General features: G+C 54.9%; 8 protein-coding genes across 8 annotated transcripts; 5 read left to right on the top strand and 3 right to left on the bottom strand.

Moving 5' to 3' along the window:
* Nucleotides 1-118: 118 nt before the first annotated feature.
* CCM_04095 (AP-2 complex subunit beta) lies at nt 119-2,640 on the top strand (the record flags this gene model as incomplete). The annotated part of the gene is made up of 5 exons (XM_006669243.1): nt 119-166; nt 405-589; nt 639-714; nt 771-1,135; nt 1,185-2,640. The coding sequence occupies 5 exons, from the start codon at nt 119-121 to the stop codon at nt 2,638-2,640; spliced, it is 2,130 nt and encodes a 709-aa protein (XP_006669306.1).
* A 2,123-nt stretch (nt 2,641-4,763) lies between these two features.
* CCM_04094 (Ubiquitin) lies at nt 4,764-5,622 on the top strand (the record flags this gene model as incomplete). The annotated part of the gene is made up of 2 exons (XM_006669242.1): nt 4,764-5,397; nt 5,462-5,622. 2 exons carry the CDS (start codon nt 4,764-4,766, stop codon nt 5,620-5,622), a joined length of 795 nt encoding a protein of 264 aa, XP_006669305.1.
* Nucleotides 5,623-6,417: 795 nt separating this feature from the next.
* On the bottom strand, nt 6,418-6,879 carry CCM_04093 (20S proteasome maturation protein Ump1; the record flags this gene model as incomplete). The annotated part of the gene is made up of 1 exon (XM_006669241.1): nt 6,418-6,879. One exon carries the CDS (start codon nt 6,877-6,879, stop codon nt 6,418-6,420), a length of 462 nt encoding a protein of 153 aa, XP_006669304.1.
* A 1,290-nt stretch (nt 6,880-8,169) lies between these two features.
* CCM_04092 (MFS transporter, putative) lies at nt 8,170-9,788 on the top strand (the record flags this gene model as incomplete). The annotated part of the gene is made up of 4 exons (XM_006669240.1): nt 8,170-8,548; nt 8,605-8,737; nt 8,792-9,212; nt 9,282-9,788. The coding sequence occupies 4 exons, from the start codon at nt 8,170-8,172 to the stop codon at nt 9,786-9,788; spliced, it is 1,440 nt and encodes a 479-aa protein (XP_006669303.1).
* Nucleotides 9,789-10,056: 268 nt separating this feature from the next.
* Nucleotides 10,057-11,982, top strand: CCM_04091 (ABC transporter-like protein; the record flags this gene model as incomplete). The annotated part of the gene is made up of 1 exon (XM_006669239.1): nt 10,057-11,982. The coding sequence occupies one exon, from the start codon at nt 10,057-10,059 to the stop codon at nt 11,980-11,982; it is 1,926 nt and encodes a 641-aa protein (XP_006669302.1).
* Nucleotides 11,983-12,297: 315 nt separating this feature from the next.
* Nucleotides 12,298-14,699, bottom strand: CCM_04090 (alpha-N-acetylglucosaminidase, putative; the record flags this gene model as incomplete). The annotated part of the gene is made up of 4 exons (XM_006669238.1): nt 12,298-14,192; nt 14,254-14,399; nt 14,453-14,516; nt 14,576-14,699. 4 exons carry the CDS (start codon nt 14,697-14,699, stop codon nt 12,298-12,300), a joined length of 2,229 nt encoding a protein of 742 aa, XP_006669301.1.
* An 819-nt stretch (nt 14,700-15,518) lies between these two features.
* On the top strand, nt 15,519-16,384 carry CCM_04089 (uncharacterized protein; the record flags this gene model as incomplete). The annotated part of the gene is made up of 5 exons (XM_006669237.1): nt 15,519-15,619; nt 15,715-15,821; nt 15,893-16,081; nt 16,164-16,225; nt 16,292-16,384. The coding sequence occupies 5 exons, from the start codon at nt 15,519-15,521 to the stop codon at nt 16,382-16,384; spliced, it is 552 nt and encodes a 183-aa protein (XP_006669300.1).
* A 122-nt stretch (nt 16,385-16,506) lies between these two features.
* CCM_04088 (uncharacterized protein) lies at nt 16,507-18,707 on the bottom strand (the record flags this gene model as incomplete). The annotated part of the gene is made up of 5 exons (XM_006669236.1): nt 16,507-17,237; nt 17,287-17,658; nt 17,714-17,902; nt 17,951-18,019; nt 18,068-18,707. 5 exons carry the CDS (start codon nt 18,705-18,707, stop codon nt 16,507-16,509), a joined length of 2,001 nt encoding a protein of 666 aa, XP_006669299.1.
* Between the last annotated feature and the right edge of the window lie 613 nt (nt 18,708-19,320).

The raw sequence follows: 19,320 nt of genomic DNA, 5'->3' as shown, positions 1-19,320 counted from the left end.
TTGCCGGAATACGCACTCCCGAGCGACAGGCACACACCAGCCTCTTGTCGCGTGACAACAGTTCCCGACCGACTAACGCCCTCTGCGCGCGCGGGGTTACAAATACCAGTCGCCCATCATGTCCTCCAAAAAGGATGGCGCTGGCGACTCCAAGCTATTTGCTCGAGTAAGCACATCACTACCCGCCTTCAGTCGTCATACATCTGTCGCTTGCCTGGCCTTATCCGGCCCTTGCCTGTGACTACCCCTCTCGCCCTCATATCAGTTCCCCTCGCTATCCTCTGCACACCATTCCCTGGAGCATGTAGGCCGCTGTAAAGTGCCCTGCATCGACAGCATATATCATGGCTCTATTCCTGTACTACAATCCGCCCCTGAGGCTCGAAAAACTAAGATTTGGACAGGGCAAAGTTGCGGAGCTCCGCCTCGAGCTTAACAGCGGAGGCAAGAAGGATAAGAATTATTCCATGAAGAAGATTGCCCTGAAGCGAATAGTTGCCAACATGACCATGAGCAACAATGACATGGTTGCACTTTTCCCTGATGTCATCGGCTGCATGAATCTTCCGAGCTTAGAGATCAAGAAAATGTTGGTTCTACGGCGCCCACTGACATACACTGTTACTGACAAGTCTCAGGTGCTTCCTCTACCTGGTCAACTATGCTCGCGTGCGACCGGAGATCGCGGTAAAAGCGATCCCCGTATTGGAGCTTGTGAGTCTACTGAAACTGTACGCTGCGACGATTTGGTCTAATGTATTCGGCTCTAGGATATGGAAGACAGCAACCCATTGGTGCGAGCTCTCGCCCTGCGAACCATGTCATACATACACGTGCGAGAATTCGTGGAAGCGGCTGTGCCAATCGCCAAGCACATGCTGCGAGACTCGGACCCGTACGTACGCAAGACGGCCGCCTTTTCCGTTGCTAAATTGTACGATCATGACCGAGACATGGTTGAAGGATCGGATCTCATTGAGCGTCTCAACTCTCTGCTGCGAGACGATAATCCGACCGTGGTAGCCAGTGCACTGGCTGCGCTTATGGACATTTGGGAGAGAAGTGACGCCATCAAACTCACAATCGACTATAGCAACGCTTCCAAAATGGTTGCCATCTTGGCAGATTGTTCAGAGTATGCTTATCGTTGACATACCGGTGGAATTCGCTGACCTTGGTTACAGATGGGGTCAAACTTACATTCTAGAAGCGCTCATGTCGTATGTGCCACAAGAATCTGGGGAGGCCTCGCTCCTGGCTGAGCGCATCTCCCCTCGCCTCTCACATTCCAATTCCGCGGTTGTCTTGACCTGTATTCGCGTTATCCTCTACCTCATGAACTACATTGCCGACGAGAAGCAAATTTCTACCCTCTGCCGCAAACTGTCGCCACCGCTGGTAACTTTGCTCGCCAAAGGGCCCGAGGTGCAATATCTTGCTCTACGAAATGCGCTTCTTATTTTGCAGAGACGACCTGAAGTCCTCAAGAATGATATTCGGGTCTTTTTCTGCAAATACAACGACCCAATTTACGTCAAAGTCACGAAGCTAGAGCTTATCTTCATGCTTGCCAATGAGCAGAACATTGACGAAGTCTTGACGGAACTGCGCGAATACGCCACTGAAATCGATGTTCACTTTGTGCGAAAAGCCGTGCGAGCCATTGGAAAGCTGGCTATTAAGATTGAGCCAGCTGCACCTAGATGCATCAACCTGCTTCTGGAGCTCGTGGCTACAAAGGTCACATACATTGTTCAAGAAGCGACAGTTGTCATTCGAAATATTTTCCGCCGATACCCCAACCAATATGAATCCATCATCAGCACGCTATGCGAGCATTTGGACTCTTTGGATGAACCAGAAGCAAAAGCAGCCATGGTGTGGGTCATTGGGGAATACGCGGATCGCATTGAGAATAGCGATGCGCTGCTGGATGACTTTTTATATGCATTCACAGAGGAGCCAGTTGAAGTGCAGCTAGCTCTGCTCACGGCTACCGTCAAGCTGTTTATCCAGAGACCGACGAGAGGACAAGAGCTCGTTCCCAAGGTTCTGAAATGGGCTACTGAAGAAACAGATAACCCTGATTTACGAGACCGGGCATATATGTATTGGCGGCTGCTGTCTACAGATGTCGGCCTGGCGAAACAAATTGTCATGGGTGAGAAGCCTCCCATCACGGCGGAATCGGAGAAACTGGAACCGGCTATTCTGGAGGAAATGTGCCTCAACGTGGGTACGCTGGCGACGGTCTATCTCAAGCCTGTTCAAACAGTATTCCGTACAGCGCGAGTGCGGAAGCTGGCCGACTCGCCCGCACTACAAAAGCAGAACCTGCCGACGGATATTGACACCAACAAGACAATAAGCATGTTTGGCAGAGGTGGACAGCCGACAGACATTGACCTGAGAAGTCGCACGGCTGGTGGGACGAACGGCAACCAGCAAGTCCTCAACGACGCGGATGCATACTTTAATAGCGTTGCGCCGCAGAAAATGGCAGCTTTGAGAATGGATGCGGGTGACGATTTATTTGGCGGCGGCAATGTGACGGGCTACGTGGTAAATGCGCACGCACCGCAGGCTGTGATGCAGCCAACGCAGGGATCGGGAAGCAACGGCGACCTTGTTATGCTTTAAAAAGGGGCAGATTTTGTACTAATAGGACTGAGGTTAGCGATACGGACGTCTACTACTGTTGAGACGAAGAAAAGGAAATTTGTGGACTGGTAGTATGCGCTTTGCTTGCTTTGTGTGACGACTGTGTGATTGATTGGGTGAAGGATGTGCATGCAAGCAGATGGGATTGCATCCGTATAGGTACTAAATGTAGTCTGATTGCTTCTCTATGGCATGTCACCCTGCTCACACCATTATCGATGAGGCGTTGTGGTGGCTGTATAGTTTGACAGCCGGCGCAGCGGGCGGGGATCGACGTGGTGGTGGCTCGAACGTCAGGTGGCCGGCGCCCAATCTTGCATGCTCTGGAACAAACTCGCAGCCTCCACCGCAGTTGGTTATTTCGTCCATTTCAGCTTACCATGTCAGTCATGGCATGGCTCGTCATGAGCACCGTTGCAGGCGGCGGGCGGCGCCAAGTCACTAGCCAATGTCTGGGCCGTGGGGTTACGTAGATGTGTAGGTAGCTTGTGGTTAGACGAGCATTAGCCAGGTCATAAGCGTCTAGCTGGCCTGGTGGAAGATGCCGAAAATAGTCCACTGTGACATTCTCTGTGTAGAATACAGGTGGATTGATGCTTTTGATTGCTAAACTACGAGGGGCTTGAGTACATACATACCCTACCTTAGATCTAGACCGGGGTACGGCCAGCCATGCCGCCGCCTCTCACTGTCACCGGGAAAACCTTGCATGATTGAGTTAGAGAGTGGCATGGTCTGGGATGGAGAGCATTGTACGTTTTACTTGAAGGTAGAGATTTTCTCCCTGTTCAAAATCATGCAACATGGAACTCAACGGTTCGGTTGCGGCGGAAGAGTGCTGTAAAAGAGGCGAATTTGCAGGTGTGGCCGGCGCAGGGACTCCACTGGCTGGCTATAGAGAGGGCCGGCCGGCGGCGAGAGCCTGCGGTGCCGACACAGGGCAGGATCTTTCAACACAGATGTATGTATGAATCTCTTAGGGTGCCAGGGGCCAAACAGGCCGGTAGCACAACAAGGCTTAACATGTAGTAACGAGAAACCAGGGCGAAGCAACACCGTTGCGTTAGTTAGAGTTTGCCTCTGCTGGTCGATGCTGGCTGCGTACGGTATCGGGCCATCCAACGTGTGGTGACGCGAGAGCTTACCGAGGAAGAGCTGAGGGTCAAAGAAGAAAGTTTGCTCAGCTCATTTATTATTATAATTTAGCGAAGAAAAAAGCCTCGTTTTTATTGATGGATGTGATCGGAAACAGAGCGTCGATGTACTAATTGCAAGCAGGGCATTTAGTGCCTCCAAGGTTGGTATTGGTACAGGCGTGGATGCCCCGTTTAGGTACTTCTGGCTGGCTCCCGTTGCAGCCGGAGGTTGTGACGCCTCGATAACCATACTATTACCAATAGGTAGGTTTTGGCACTTGGAAGTAGGTGAAGAGAATAAATGGACCTGAATAACCACCTGTTATAGCTACCTACCCAATACCTAGTACTATCTCCTCGTTTTTCTGCGCCTCGTCTCTGCAGCCCAGGCCAAGGCTTGTGCACAACCAGTGACCACGCACCACCATGCACCCCCCTCCAATCTGCAATCAGCCAATCCACCTCGAATCTTGCCCATCACCCATCCATCACCCTTCCCTCCTCGAAATAACCCGCTCCAATCCATCTTTGCTCCTGCTCTTTCATCCTGCTCCTCGATTCAATCATTCCCCCCAATCGCCATCCATCCCGTCCCAACCGGTCCTGTAGCCCATTTTATTTTAATCCCCTCATTGACAAGTGCCTCTGATCGCCCTCCCACGCTAGGCTCCTCCGCTGTAGCCGCATCCTCCCCGTCCCCACCTCGCGTGGTCAAACCATCCTGCGACTCGCAACCCAGGTTGGCTTCGCCATCTTCAACAAGCGCCTCCAAACACAAGACGACTCTCCAAAACCATCCGTCTTATTATTCACCTAAAGTCGAAGAGCCACGCATCTTGAATCACGACTGCCGGCCACGAACTGCAACCTCGCCTCTTCCGTCCCTGCCCCCTATCAGGCACATTTGCCATCCTCCCCCAGCATCGTGGTCCAACGCATCGATTTGTCTAGTCCGTCTCCTCCATCATGTCTGCTGCCGCCACTTCGGAGACGGCTTCAATCAAAGCCACCGGTGCCCTCGCGCCCGCCGCCGGTGCCATTGCCGCCTCGACTGATTCGGTTCCTCTCGAAAGCATTCGCCGCTCGACCGAAGCCACGAGCTCTGCGCAGCACGTCGCGCCCGACAATGGTCCAGGTCCCGACGCCATCGACACCACAAATATGCCCGAGCAGACCTCAGCGGCTTCTGCTTCCACCTCTGCGCCCGAGGTACCGGTAAAGGCGGGCAATGGTGTCGAAAAGGGTCCAGAACCGCCCGCCAAGGAGGTCGACGACGCAATCGGCCCTGCTCAGGAGCACATCAACTCTGGCGCCTCAACAGAACCTGGTGCCCCTCCCGTGTGCAACATTACTCTTCTCTTGACGTCTGGCACCCGCCATCCCTACAGACTCGATGCCAAGTATCTATCTCGAAGAAACGTGGTGATGCCTGACGAAACCGAGCACGGACATCCGGATCCCTTCAGTATTAGTATATATACTCTCAAAGAATTGATATTGAGAGAGTGGCGGAGTGATTGGGAGCCCAAGCCTGCAAGTCCCAGCAGCATACGTCTTATTCACTTTGGAAAGCTTTTGGATGACAAGGAGCAACTCAGGAGTATGTCCAACGAACTTGTGAAAATGCCTACTCCACCACACGAAACTAATCTGATGACTCGCAGAATATCAATTCAGCCAGGAGGCCCCCAACGTGGTGCACATGAGCATCCGACCTCAGGACCTGGATGAGGAAGAGACCAAGCCAGGCGGTAAGAGTCTCGGCGCTGGAAGTGGTGACGGTTCACGCTCAAGATCCGGAGGCTCGTGCTGTGTGATTCTATAGACGGCCGCCGTGGATAAATACTTGACACATGCGCCTGAAGACGGTGCATGTGCCCACCAGTACCGCCACCTCACCTCACCATGTTATATATCTCATGCTCCGTGGATGCAGTCTTGAATCTGCAGGAACACGGCACAACCGCCAGAAATAAGAAATACAAAGGCTACATCAGCCACGGCACACAAAAGAGGCTTTGGCGACATTCATTACCCTTGGGGTACCGACACATACAACCTGTGTCATTCCTTTTACATACACATTTTGGACAATCATATACATCGCTTACCGTGAAGCGACTGGGAGCCCTCTTTTATTTGCCGAAAGATTTGGGGATTTGGGAGTCTTGAACTCGGTCTTTTATTCCTGTTTCTGTTTGATTCATTTTATAGCGTTGCTTTTTTACGAGCCTTTTCTGCCTGTCCCCCCTGTATATTTGCTTGTATTTTTTCGTGCCTTGTGCCTCGTAAGGGCGTGGCAAGGCTACTTGACTTGGGATGGTATTCACACTGAGAAAATAACAGGATACAACATAGGTACTATTTCGCCGGGCCCAGCTGCGCTGAGCGTGAGACCATGTTAGCACCTAGCGCCTGAGCTGAATTGGCGTTGGTCATATTATACTATTTATCAGTGTTTTAAGAATGTCACTGGTGTGATGTGATGTCAATTATCATTGTGGCAACGAATGGTATGTGTTGTACATGAAACATTTGACCCCGGCCAGCTGTTGAGGTCAAGTCATTATCCTCTTTATTGTTGCATATCGCACTTGTCTATCCGAGCACCATGTTCTATCTAAACCTTGCACTTCTTCTCCATTTCCTCGTGGAAGCCGGCGACGCCTCTCGATTCGTCGCCGGTGAAGACGTCCTCCCAGGTGATGGTGTCGTCGCGTCCGCGAAGAATGTCCTCGTGGACACTGGGGAGGCCGGAGCCGAGGACCAGGGGCCGCCAGGTGCCGTCACGGACAGTCTTGAGCTCCATGCCGCGGCGGAGGGGCTCGGCCATGCCAAAGGTGCGGCGGAGCGACTCCATGCGCATCGCCTCCTGCGAGGCCTCCCAGTTCTTGAGGCGCGACTCGAGCGGGTGCGCCGACGTGACGCGGCTCGTCTGCGCGTCCCAGGCGGACGGCCCGACGCCGTACCGCAGCGTGTCGTGGAGGCCGGGCGCCGAGGGGGCCGAGGTCGAGGCCTGCTGGGAGGCGCCGCCGGTGTGGGAGTAGCTGCTGGCAGCCTCGTTGCCGGGGATGAAGCGCATCGACTTTGGTGAAGGTGTTAGCGAACTAAAATTGCGTTGACGAAGGGGGGGGGTGAGCGAGTGGTGGGATGGAGATGGGCGGTTGGGGGAGGACGATGATGGCGAGGAGAACGGGGAGGCGTGAGGTGTAGAGCTTACCATTGTGAGGAAGCGCTGGGGTTTTGATTGTATAGAGTTGGTTGTATTTTGTCGCTGCGATTCGGGATGGAGACAATATCGGGACGTGTCGTGATGGGAGGCGCCGGTGTTGATTGATGGTGCAGCTTACGTTTGCCTGTGCTGGAGAAGCTTGGGATGCTTGGGATCTGGCAGGCTACCAGCGAGCTTCGTGTACAGGGGAACTGTCCAATCATAGCGTGAGCTGCAGGGTAAGACCCATATATCTGGTTGCAGACCGTCGCGGACGCTGTGACGCTGGCGGGTGTATTAAGAAGCGGCTGGAAAAATAGTAAGGGTAAAAGGAATCGAAAACTCTTAAACCGACGGATAGTCGTGGAATTCTTGGTAATAATATGTTGACTGTGCATGGTACAGTTTCGATATGATACTGCACTAGGAGTGACAGCTCCCGCCAGCCAAAGCCGTGCAAGAATGTATGTGTTCATCACAGTAAATATGAGTAGAGAATTCCCAGCCAATTTTCAAGGAATTGACCATTAGTACTAGAAGACACGGAATAGTTTGATAACGATCGTCGTTGTCGCGAATGGGCGGCTCGAGGCTAGCGCATCCAAACACACTGATTAGGTAGGGTTGGAATTGCAGTGTACAGCGAAGTGATGATGAGCCTTGTTGGAGAATAAGGGTACTCTGGAGATTGCTGACGGAGCAGTAGCACTTGTTATTGAACCCGAGCCTATTGGTGCGTACTTTTTGCTTCTTGGGGCCGCGCCGGGCAGTGGCAGTTGCTGGGTAGCTTCACTGACGAGCTGAGCTGCGGGAGAGATGATGGGTTGGTTGTCAAGCCTCTCCAACCAACCAACCACAATTGAAGAATTCATCCACTAGTCATAACTTTGTGTTCATGTCAGTCACTAATGGGAACAATCATGCTAGTTACGGTGGTGGGTGGCGTGCATGTTTGTCTTGCCGTCCCAACGACGCCGAATGCAGTCTAGACCTCGATCCGTGTTAGTCGTGCGATTCAAAGGATTCCCGTCGATGCAACTGCGCCGTTTTCTCTTCTTCCAATCTTCCCATTACCCTCTTGAAGCAACTTCCTTTTCTCTTTCCCGTGCATCTCCACATGCCCAACTAGACGACACACGCACCAGCCAGCTCCCTTCGGGCATGTCGCGCGCCACCAACTCGGAGCGCAGCCCGCTGCTGCGCATCCAGAGCCGCCAAAGCGACGCGCGATCCGTCGTCTTCTCCGCCCCCCCGAGCACCGCCCATGTCGCCGTCGTCTGCTTCCTCATGGCCGCCGCGCACCAGGCCGCGTCGCTGCTGGCCGAGCTGGCCGCCGAGGACCTGCACCGCGCCGCTGGTGGGCTGCTTGTGCTGGAGGATCTCGATCGCGTCGGCGCCGGCGAGGCAGTTCTGGCGGCCGTCGCGGCCGTCGTCACGCCGATCCCGATGGGAATCGCGGCGGATCGATGGGGCCGGAGGCCATTTCTGGTGCTCCCGCTCATGGGCAGCCTTCTCAACGTCGGCTCTAGAATGTTGATATGTATGTTGGATTTCTCATGGTAACAAGCAAATAATTCTAATGGACAATCTGTACAGACGGGCTCCCACAGGTGTTTTCCCTCAGACTAACATGGCTCTCGGCCTCATTCGAGCTCTTTACTGGTGGCGGAACCGCCTTCTTCGCCATCGTATACACTATCCTTACTGACGTGACGTTAAAAGCTCAACGGTAATTTCGTGAAAAACTCCATATGCCAAATAAAATATTAACATTTCTCTACAGCTCGACCTGTTTCTTTCATCTCGCGGCATGCAACATTCTCGCTGCGCAGATCGGGCTTAAAGTACGGGACCTTATTACTGACAGATTTGGACCCTGGTCCGTACTGATCGGTGCCTTTGGCGTCTTTGTATTTGCCACTCTATGCGCATTCTGCCTGCCGGAAACGGTGCATCTGAGCTGGACTGCTTACAACGAAGAAGCCGTCGAGGAGGAAATCGCTGCTCAGACTGCCGCGCAAAGGATCCGCGTTTCCTTGGCTGCCGCTTATACGCAGTTTACCACGTCCATGGCGGCTCTTTTCTGGCACAATAAAAGACTCGCCATTCTTTTGCCTACGCTTCTCGTCATGGCACTCAATGCACAAGCTATGGGGTCATTAATTCTATACGTCAGCCATCGCTACCGTTGGGCGCCTGACAAGGTACGCTGCCGACTACGCCCGCTACTAGACTTAAGCCTTTTATTAGACAACTGACCATGTCCTCTACAGGTAACTACGATATATGCTGTAGAAAGCATCTCCCACTTCTCGCTCAATGTGTTAGTGCTGCCTCTGGCGGCACATGCACTACTCTCCTCCGGTTTCTCTGCGCGACAAACAGACACAACCTTTGTTCGCTGGGGCATTGTGACTGCTGCCGCTGGTCTCGTCGGCATTGGGCTGGCCCCAGACGTTGGACTGTTTATGGTAGCGCTGGCCCTATACGCCCTCATTAACGCCTACCACGGCGGCATACTGGGCCTCTTGTCACAGCTAGCCTGCAAAGACCATACAGCAGCCATGTTCGCGACGACCAGAGTCCTTGCAACCACAGGCAGCTTATTGAGTGCGCCGCTGTTTGATGCCCTGTTCAAGCTTGGGATTGATAGAGGCAAGGCGTGGTCGGGACTACCATATCTTGCCCTTGGTTGTATTTGCTGTCTATGCGGTGCTGTCGTCTTTGTAGCAACCTCTGGTGGATTTGACCGAGAGGCTGAGGCCGAGGATTCAGACTAGCGACATGTACATTTCTGACTCTGTAATTCTACTAGTGTTGTAGTAAAATGGATATATCAGCGACGGCAAAGTTTGCAGCATTCTACTTGATACCTATGTGTTGGCCGGCCTATTGTGACGGTGGTGCAAATCGCCGATACCGCGCCCAAGTCAACCCACTTCCCTGTCCGCCGCCAAACGGCCAGCTCAACCATCCATCGACACTTGCACCAGTTTTTACCACGACAAATCGGACCGTATCAGCTCGAATGCTTCCAATTGGCGCGCCATGAAGCCCTCCAACGCGCGGCTGCCCATCATCCGCATCGCAAAGGGCACTTTCTACCGGCGCCACCCCAACGCACTCTCGGAGCACCCCAACCCGTCGCTCTTTAGCGACTTGACCTTTGAGCTGCCCTCGAGCGCCGCCGCGCCACAGCAGCACTGGTGCATCGTCGGCTCCTCCCTCTCCGGCAAGACGACGCTCCTGCAGGCCCTCCGCGGACGCTTCATCTGCGACCCGCCAACGGCGCGGTCCTACCCCTACCTGTCCTCGGACGCCGTGTCGACGCGCCTCCGGAGCCCCAACCGCGCCATCCAGTACGTGGGCTTCGACGCCGACGGCTCTGCGTCGGCCACCGCCACCTCGGCGTTCCTGTCCGCCCGCTACGAGTCGCACCGCGAAATTACCGACTTTTCGCTGCGCGACTTCTTGCTCGGCAACACGGAGCTCAACCCGCTCGAGACGTCGCTGGACGGCACCGTCTTCCCCGCGCTGCTGGACCGCGTCGTGGCGGACCTCAAGCTGCACCACCTGCTCGATCTTCCGGTGACGTTTCTCAGCAATGGCCAGGGTAGACGGGCGCGCATCGCGCGGGCGCTGCTGACGCAGCCCGAGGTGCTGTTGCTGGACGAGCCGTTCATGGGTCTTGACCCCCCGACGGTGTCGGGGCTCAGCCCGCTGCTGCAGTCGCTCTCAGAAAAGGCGGGCCCGAGGTTGATTCTGAGCGCGAGGCCACAGGACCCGCTGCCGGAATGGATCACGCACTTGATCTACCTGCGCAGCGACTGTCAGATTGGATCCATGGGCCCCAAGGGCGTTGTGCTGGATGGGCTGCGTAGGTATGTCCAGGGCGTGCAGGCCGGTACGTTGGCCGAAGACAAGAAGATGCCACTGCAGACCTTGGCCGAGGTTGGCAAGGTCCTCTCCTCTACGGGCCCTTCCTCTACAGCGAACAGCAAAGGCGCCACGATACAAGAGTCTACCTCGAACGCGGAGCCTCTGGTGGAAATGGACGGCTGCAAAATCAGCTACAAGGACAAGGTCGTGCTAGGAAACTGGACACAGCAGATAGACGGCCAAGACAAGCAGGGCCTCGTGTGGACCGTCCGCCGCGGCGAGCGCTGGGGCGTCTTTGGTCCCAACGGCTCTGGAAAGACCACCATTGTCTCCATGCTCAGCTCCGACCACCCCCAGACATACTCGCAGCCCGTCAAGCTCTTTGGACGCTCGCGCATCCCCGAGCCCGGCTCCGCCCAGAGGCCGCTCACGTTTTGGGATATCCAAGCCCGTGTGGGACACTCGAGCCCCGAGGTGCATCAGCACATGCCTCGCGGGCACTCCATCCGCGCGGTTGTGGAGAATGCGTGGGCGCTGACATTTGGCACAAAGGCCACGTTGGACGCAGCCTCGAAACGAAAGGTTGACGTGGCGCTGCGCTGGTTTGCGCCGGAGCTGCGACCCGTCAGCGGCGCCGGCACGACAGCCGGCCAAGAGGATGACCTCAAGTGGGCAGACGACTACATGTTTGGCGAAATGTCGTTTAGTGCGCAGCGCGTGGCGCTGTTTATCCGCTCCATGATCAAAGGCGCAGACATTGTCGTCCTGGATGAGGCGTTTAGCGGCATGGACGATGCCGTGCGCGACAAGTGCAGCCTGTTTCTTACCGCGGGCGAGACTAGAACCATTGCTGACGGCAAGGTTGTGGAGAGTCAAATTTCACAGACGGATGACGTGGCCGTGGGCGGCTTGACGGACCAGCAGGCGCTCATCTGTATTGCCCACATCAAAGAAGAAGTGCCCGACTGCGTGCGCGAATGGATCTGCCTGCCAGAGGCCAACACTGGTCTCCCAGCGCGATTTGGCCGACTAGAAGGCCCATTGAGGAGCGATGACAGCCGATGGCAGTCGATCTGGGGGTTCGCATCTGAATAGAAGCAAGAGTGGCTCTGTTACTGTGTACGATAGGTCGAATATACAAGAGGAGCGGCAAGAGTTGCATCTGCGTCATGCTAACAACTACACATCAGCATTCGGGTCTCCGTTATATTCAAAATTATACCCTTTTCTGTCTATCGCTCTCATAATAATGATCATTTTCAAACTATATTCAAAGAGTTCATTTACATCATGTTCACATTGCACACCAACTCCTGCCCCTATGGGCATGGAATTTCTATCCTCCGGCCGCCAGGAAATTTCATGGTGAGAAATCGACTCCATGAGCACTCTATTACTTTGCACCGTCTATCAAAATATATCCTGCCAACGCTGTTTGATCGAGTCAACAAGAGCCTGCACGTCTGCCGCGCTGTCGGCTGCAGCCTCGCCCTCAACGCCGTATCCTTTGGTCTGCCACGCCGTCTGGAACTCACTCATCTCCTTGTGAAGCGCTGCAAAATCCAGCCTTCCGCCATGATTCTCTGCCGCGTCCACCAGTCTGTCCACAAAGATGCGCCAGCGCTCGTCGTAGTACGTCGCGATGAGCCCGGACCACGCCTTGGCCGCGTAGTCGTTGAGGAGCGTCCCGGGCGCCCAAATGGTCACCTGGCTGCGCGCCTCGTACGCGATCGCTGCATTCTCTCCCGTGCTCTCCCCCCACGCGCGAGCCGCGTTCAGCCACCGTCGCAGCGAGAAGTGCGGCTGCGTCGCCAGCAAGGCGTCCACGTCGCCCAGGACGGCGCGCATTCTCTGGCCGCGCTGGGCTATCTCTGATGGCGGCGCGCCTCCTGTAAACGCCGCTACGAGGTCCGCGTACAGCCTTCCAAAGGCGTTGCTCAGCACCTGGCGCATCACGTCGACCAGGTCGAGGCGGAATCCGGGCTCGGCCCAGAGGCGCGGCTGGGCGGCGGCGGCGGCGACAAAGAGGCGCCAGATGGGCGGCAGCGCCGCGGGGTCGTAGTGCAGTGCGGTCGGCTTGCCGGTCGTCGTGTTGTACAGGCCGGTCAGGTTGGGCTCGAGCTGGTAGACGGACACGGGCACGCCGATGAGGTCCGAGGCGCGGTAGTCGTAGACAGTGACGCGCAGCAGCTCCCACGCCTGGTAGAGCGAGGCCGGCAGCTGGCGCACGCCCGAGTACCGTCGGGTCGTCCAGTCGTGGAAGTAGGACACGGTGTCAATCGGCGTCGCGGACCAGCCCTGGTCGAAAAAGAGGTCGTATAGCACCTCGTTGCCTTCGTAGGCCTCGGTGGCTATACCTAGTCCGACCATGGAGTCAGACTCTCGCAGTGCTTCCATGGGATTGACAGTCGTGTTGGTAATCTTTCCGAAAAGATTCTGGTTGCCGCCGAAATCATGCACCTGGCACCAGATCCAGGGCCGGCCCGCGTAGCTCCCCGTCCGCTGCCACTGCGGCGCCGTCTCGCTAAACAGGTCGAGAATGACCATTCCGGCTCTGTCCTCGGGCCCGCGCAGGTACGCCTCGATGCGCTCCTGCGTCCAAAAGTTCCCCTCGCTCAGGTAAAACAGCCAGCCCTGCATAAGCCAGACCGCGGCCGGATTCGCGGCTGCCAGTGCGGCGTACGAACGCCGGGACACGGCGGACAGGTAGTCGGTGGCTCCGGAGACGGGGTTGATCTCGTTGAACTGGTCCATGGCGTACACGTTGGTGACGTTGCCGTACGCCTCGATCTGTGCCTCTACGAATAGCCGCTGGAGCTCAGCGTACGCGTCATCGAGCGGACTGAGGAACAGGGCGCGCGTGTTGGGGCTGTCGGCGGGGAGGCCGCCCCAGGCGGGGGCCCGGACGAGGTCCGCGCCGGGCCGCAGGCGCGCAAAGGCGTCGGGCACGAAGCCCGGAAAGGCGGGCAGGATGGGCGTGATGCCGAGCTGGACCATGCGCGCGACGATGCGCTTCTGGAGCGCGAACTGCTGGTCAATCCACGACAGGGACAGCGGCCGGCGGCCAGCGTCGGGGCCCCAGGTGCCCTTGATGTTGCCGAAGCGGTTCCAGGGCTGGAAGGCCGGGCCACTGAAAAAGGCGAGGATGTCATCGTCGGCCATGCCGAGCTGGCGGAAGCTGTCGAGATAAATCTTTTCGTATCCTACCCAGGCCAGCTGGAAGTTGACGCCGTGCAGGGCGGCCCAGTCGAGCAGCTTCTCCCAGTCGCTCCATTGGTACCAGGCGAAAGAGTAGGCAAAAGTCACTACATGGAGAAATATCAGTATGGCTTGTACGTTTTGTAGCTACAAGTGCAAAGAATTTACCAGTGTTGAGGTTGTAGCGCCATGGAACGGAGCTGGAACCGGCAATCGGTTGTCCGGGAGGCGGCAAATGGCAGGGGAGGTGATGGCTCTGATCAAAGAACCAGAAGTCATCAATGTGAAGCACCTCATTCGCATAGTGCCGCAAGCTACTTGTGAGTTAGCCTTTGTTCACAGCCGACTTTCAAGTTGCTGGTTGTACCCGCGAGCCAGAGCACTCAGACTGGTGCCCCGGATATGGATCTTGCCGCCCTTTGTCGCAGACACTGTGTAATTGTCGTTGATCGGCGCGTTCCACCGCGACCAGTTGCCGCTGTTCTCTGACAAGGCAAATTCGAAAGCGTCTCCTTTTCCGTCCAGGAAGCGATCCGCCAGCGCTCGGATGCCGTCTGTCGGGGCGGCGTGGCGAACAAGCCGCCACTGACACACAGAGCTATCAGAATCCTCATGGCGGGAGAAGTTTTGACAAGCTTCCGCTACCAAAAAAAAAGCATGGAAACGTTACATCGAAGGGGACAACCAGGCGCAACTCGATCCCTCCTTTATATACGACGAGGATAGTCGGCTCGGGATAACTACAAGTGTACTAGTGCTGGCGGCTTGCAGGTGGCGCGAGCTGCAAGGTGCTGCATAGCAAGCTTATACGACAATTTACGGGATATCAGGGTACGCCTGCCGGCCGTTGATTCATCTACGTTCTGAATGTCCGTCAAAGAAACTTGGTCGAAATTTGGAGAATCCAGGCTGTCTTGACTGGACCTGCTCTACTATGGACCTTGGAATGACAAGGCCGAGCGTATACGAGTGTACTGGAATACTTTCTGGGGCCCCTATAGACATCTAGTGGCGAGATTCTGATAGCTATAATTATCTTGTCATGTAAAATTCATTTACTGGTCAACAGTACACAAAAGGCCCGGCGGAGGAGCCAATGCAGCAAGTGGGCGCTTAACACATGATCTAGGCTCGAGTTACAAAAATTGCTCCCGACAACTTTGTATGAAAGAAATAGTTTTTCTGTTTTCCGTTTTTTTTTTAAAGAAAAAGAAAAAAGAAAATCCACTTGTGTATACTTCAGATAAGAAGTATCTTTGTTGACTTGTGACCGCGGCTCCGGAATGACGCAACCCCGCCAGTTCATGACCTAGACGCCAAGCCGGACTTTTTCGACTTTGCACGGGCCTCGGTTCTTCACCATTCAGCCGCCCAGCAAGACCCCCCTCGGCGACCAGAGCGGCAAAACACCCCCTTGACGAGTCCGAAATACCATGTCGGCCGCTGCTCCTCAGGTCGACAACGAGGCGCAGACGACGCGGTCCTGCGTGCCCATCTCGTCGCTCTACCAGCCCGTCCACGTCGGCCAGATCGGGTGAGTCTCCTCCCCTGGTTTTCGTCCTCCGCCGAGACGGAAAACCGGGCGCCTATTTTAAAGATAAATAAAAAAACAGCTCACACCGCGTACAGAGCCGGGCATGCCGGAACGTCGACCTTTTTCCGCTGGCCCATCCTAGGCGCGCTGCTCTTTGACAATGAGAGTAGCGACGCACGCGACCACTGTGCCAACGAACGCAGTAAGTAAAGAAGAAAGAAAGAAAAAAAAAAAAGGCAGCCAACCGCCATGTACGTTGTATAGACTGACCAGATGGAATAGCATTCCTCTCGTACCTGCGGCTGTCGGTGCTCATGGCCATTGTGTCCATGGCCATGACGCTGTCGTTTCACCTCAAGCAGCAGCCCACGATGCTCGAGAAGCAGATTGCCAAGCCGCTCGGCGCCATCTTTTGGCTGCTGGCCGTTTTAATCTTGACCGTGGGCATCTCAAACTATATACGTATGCACAACCCCCTCCCCCTCCTCCGAGTTCTCGTCGTTTGCTCGCGCTGTTGATACTGACCGACCCGGCAATAACGCAGGCACTGTCAACCTCTATAGCAAGAGGGCCGCCATTGTGCAGTCTGGATGGAGAACGCAAACAGTATGCTGCCCAGTACACAACTCTACATCTTCGACCAACAATGATCGCTAATCTATCGAATCACAGGTTCTTGGGTTCCTGTCCGCTTGCATCTTTGGCACCTGCATAGTCCTGCTCGTCATCAACAGCAGGAGGGATTCAACAAAAGCAACTAGATGAACCCGCTGCGCAATGTATGCATGTATTATTCAAATCATTTCATGAAACAAGATCAAATCTACGACATCAAGGCGTTCAAAGTGAAATATAAACAAGAAATAAGGACACTATTTGACCTTCGCTCATGGCGCACTGTCCTTAGCTGCGCAAAACAGGTCCGCTGCAGACCTGTCGGCTTTCTGCACAACCAAATCCGAATCTGTGCATGTACCAATCTGTCGCCGAAACTCGGTCGCTTGCTTCTTGGACTCTTCCGCAATATCATGCAAGGTGCTTGCTGTTCCCTCCCATGACAAAATGGGTAGCGTGTGCAGGCCTGGGATGGCACCGCCATCCGGTAGCGTGCTGAGCATATCCGCCTGCGATCCGGCATCAAAGTGGTTGTCTCTTTGTGCTTCGAGTCGTGTGTCTTCTTTGCCCTTGTCACGGCCGTCAGGCACATCTGGTAGATCGGCATAGACACCGACAATGGCATCAGCCGTCTCTTTGCTTGGGTATTCGGTAAAGTAGCCGCGAAGACGACAAAGCTGTAGCATATACTCCAGCCAAGCAGGCTTGTTCTCCGCAACGTCTCTTGATTGCGCCATGCTGGGCACAGATGTCGCTGCCTTTTGCGCGTCTAGGCTCCGTGATGCATAGCCGTGCAGCTCAGTCCATTTATCCCCGAAGACAAGCATGGCGTCACTGCTCGGTGCCTGCCATAGGAATGATGAGTCTCCCTTGTCGGATTCTGGCGCAGAAAATGGTTTCGTATTCTGTATACGAGTCTTGGGCACCGTAAATGACATGCCAAATATGAGGTCAGCCGGACCATCATTGCTGTAACGCCTGGAGAGCAGCATATATTTAACGTCTACTTGCAATCAGTCATGACCTTCCCATCCGAGTTTATCAAGACATACAGTGAAAAAATTGCGGAGATACCTCCGTATGAGGTGATAAGATTAGAGCGTGACTGTTGGTAGCATCGCTCGGCCAAAACGATTCGAGCAGACGGACCGCGCTCTCGCTCGGGCTGGGCTTTTCGTGCTGAATCTGATGTCGCAGCGTCAGCATGCTGGGGTGGGAGCCGGCAAGCCTGGGCCGAGGCCATTGAAAAGTAGAGAGAAACCTCTCTAGCGAAATGTCGAGAGTTGGGGGCAGCTCGACAGTCATGTGTGGGACGCTGTGTCCAGCCAAATCAGCCGCAGCAAGTGACCGCAGCAGACGCTTGAGGTTTCCGGTTCCTGTTGGTGGCGCATGAATTATAATGTCAAAATGTACGTCATTCCATGCTGTGTAAAAAGTTAGTCGTAGTTTGTTGGACTTTTTTTTTATCTCGGTACTTACAAGCTAATGCAGTGGCCTCCAACTGAGACATCCATGCCAGACGAGATTGGGCCCTCGCAGGCAGCTCTATCAAAGTGACTCGAAGAGCGTCTGTCATCTGATCCTTTATGCCGTCTAAAAATGGACGGTCCTCGGTGGAGGAGCCATCCACAATAACAGCTAGAGGCCTCAGATATGTGGCGAGGTAAACTGCTCATGTTAGATGACGTGACTACAGCCTTTCTTGGATGAGCTTACACATTGCACGCGCGGCAGCAAGCGCCAATCTAGGGCTGCTTAGTTGGCGACTCTGGTCGGCGCGAGCATCTATAGAGACTGTTAGTGTGCGCTCACTCATGGTAATCAGGGACTAACCGATGGTCATGACCTTGCAAGACTCATGAATGCCATTGATCTTGAGTAGGTCTTCCAGCTTGATATCGCTATCGCCAAAAAGGACAAAGAAGACGCGATCCTTTCGGGATGTTGCTCTCTCGCACGCCATTGGGAGTACGGTTGCTGCGCTCTGCAGGTTGGAGGCCGCGAACATGACAGTGTTGAATCCCGTGCCGAGAGGGGCCGAGCTCAGCTGTCGAATGCTTGCAGTGAGCGCCTTGAACTTGAGCTTGCCCCTAAAATGTCGTGCATTGTCGAGCGCTTCGTCTGCGGCGGGTATCTCGGGGGCGTGGTCGGTAGGCTTCGGGTCGACGGCTGGAGGTTTAGGTGTCGCCACTGGGGCAGTGAGCCTTGTTGGCATAGCCGCCGCTTTCGGGTGGTTGTTTCGATACTGCGAATATGGGCGCACTATATCTTCCTCGGGCGAGTAGGTCATGTGCCGAAGCAGGGAGACGAGGCCGACGACGAACAGCGCGTAGCCGATATAGCGAAGCCAGCGTCCCCGAGGTCTGCGAGTTTGCCAGCCAGGTCCATGATGATGGGGTAGATTGAGATCGTCGTCCCTTTTGGCGAGGCTCTCATTCTTGGGGAACCAGCGATGGCTCGAAGACGACGCCATGGCGCTTTTGGGAAGCGCAGAGCTCAACGGGGTAAATCAAGATATTGAGGGAGCAAGCATGTCACATTGCGCCGCAAAGGATATAACGACAAGTATCAGAGCGTTTCCGAATGTGAAAAATATATGGTGCTCGGTAACAGGCAACGGGCCAAGAAATAAATGTAAAGTCGGCGTCGACGTCGGGAGGGGACAGCGTTGTCGGGAGATGAAGCCAGGAAAAGTACAGGCTTTCTTAGGAGCGGCTGGACGAGTTGGAGAAGGTGTCGAGTTCGCGCTTCAGGTTGTGCCTGGAACTTGTAGTTTCTAGCGTGCCTTGACTGCCTTGTAGGGCATTGTAGCGGGAGTGGATCAGCCGAGTCCACTGGACTACAGCGCCTTCTCCACTGTAACTACTCCTCTTCTGCGCTGCGACTCCACTGGAGAGAGCTTAGCCGCGTCGCTGCTGTATACCTACTAGGTAGGTATACCTCCTACTAAGGGTTAGTAGGTACTCTAGGGTAGGTAGAGGGAGGGGTTGGAGGTTGGAGGTTGGGTCAAAAAGATTTTGGAGGCTTGGTGGGGCAACGACGATAATTTTGTCTTCTCAGTCAAATGTCCAAATAGCTTCACCACT

This window comes from Cordyceps militaris, assembly GCF_000225605.1.
Source record: "Cordyceps militaris CM01 unplaced genomic scaffold CCM_S00003, whole genome shotgun sequence".
NCBI lineage: Eukaryota > Fungi > Ascomycota > Sordariomycetes > Hypocreales > Cordycipitaceae > Cordyceps > Cordyceps militaris.
Note: the sequence above shows the minus strand (reverse complement) of the source record. Positions and strands in the feature narration are given on the sequence as shown.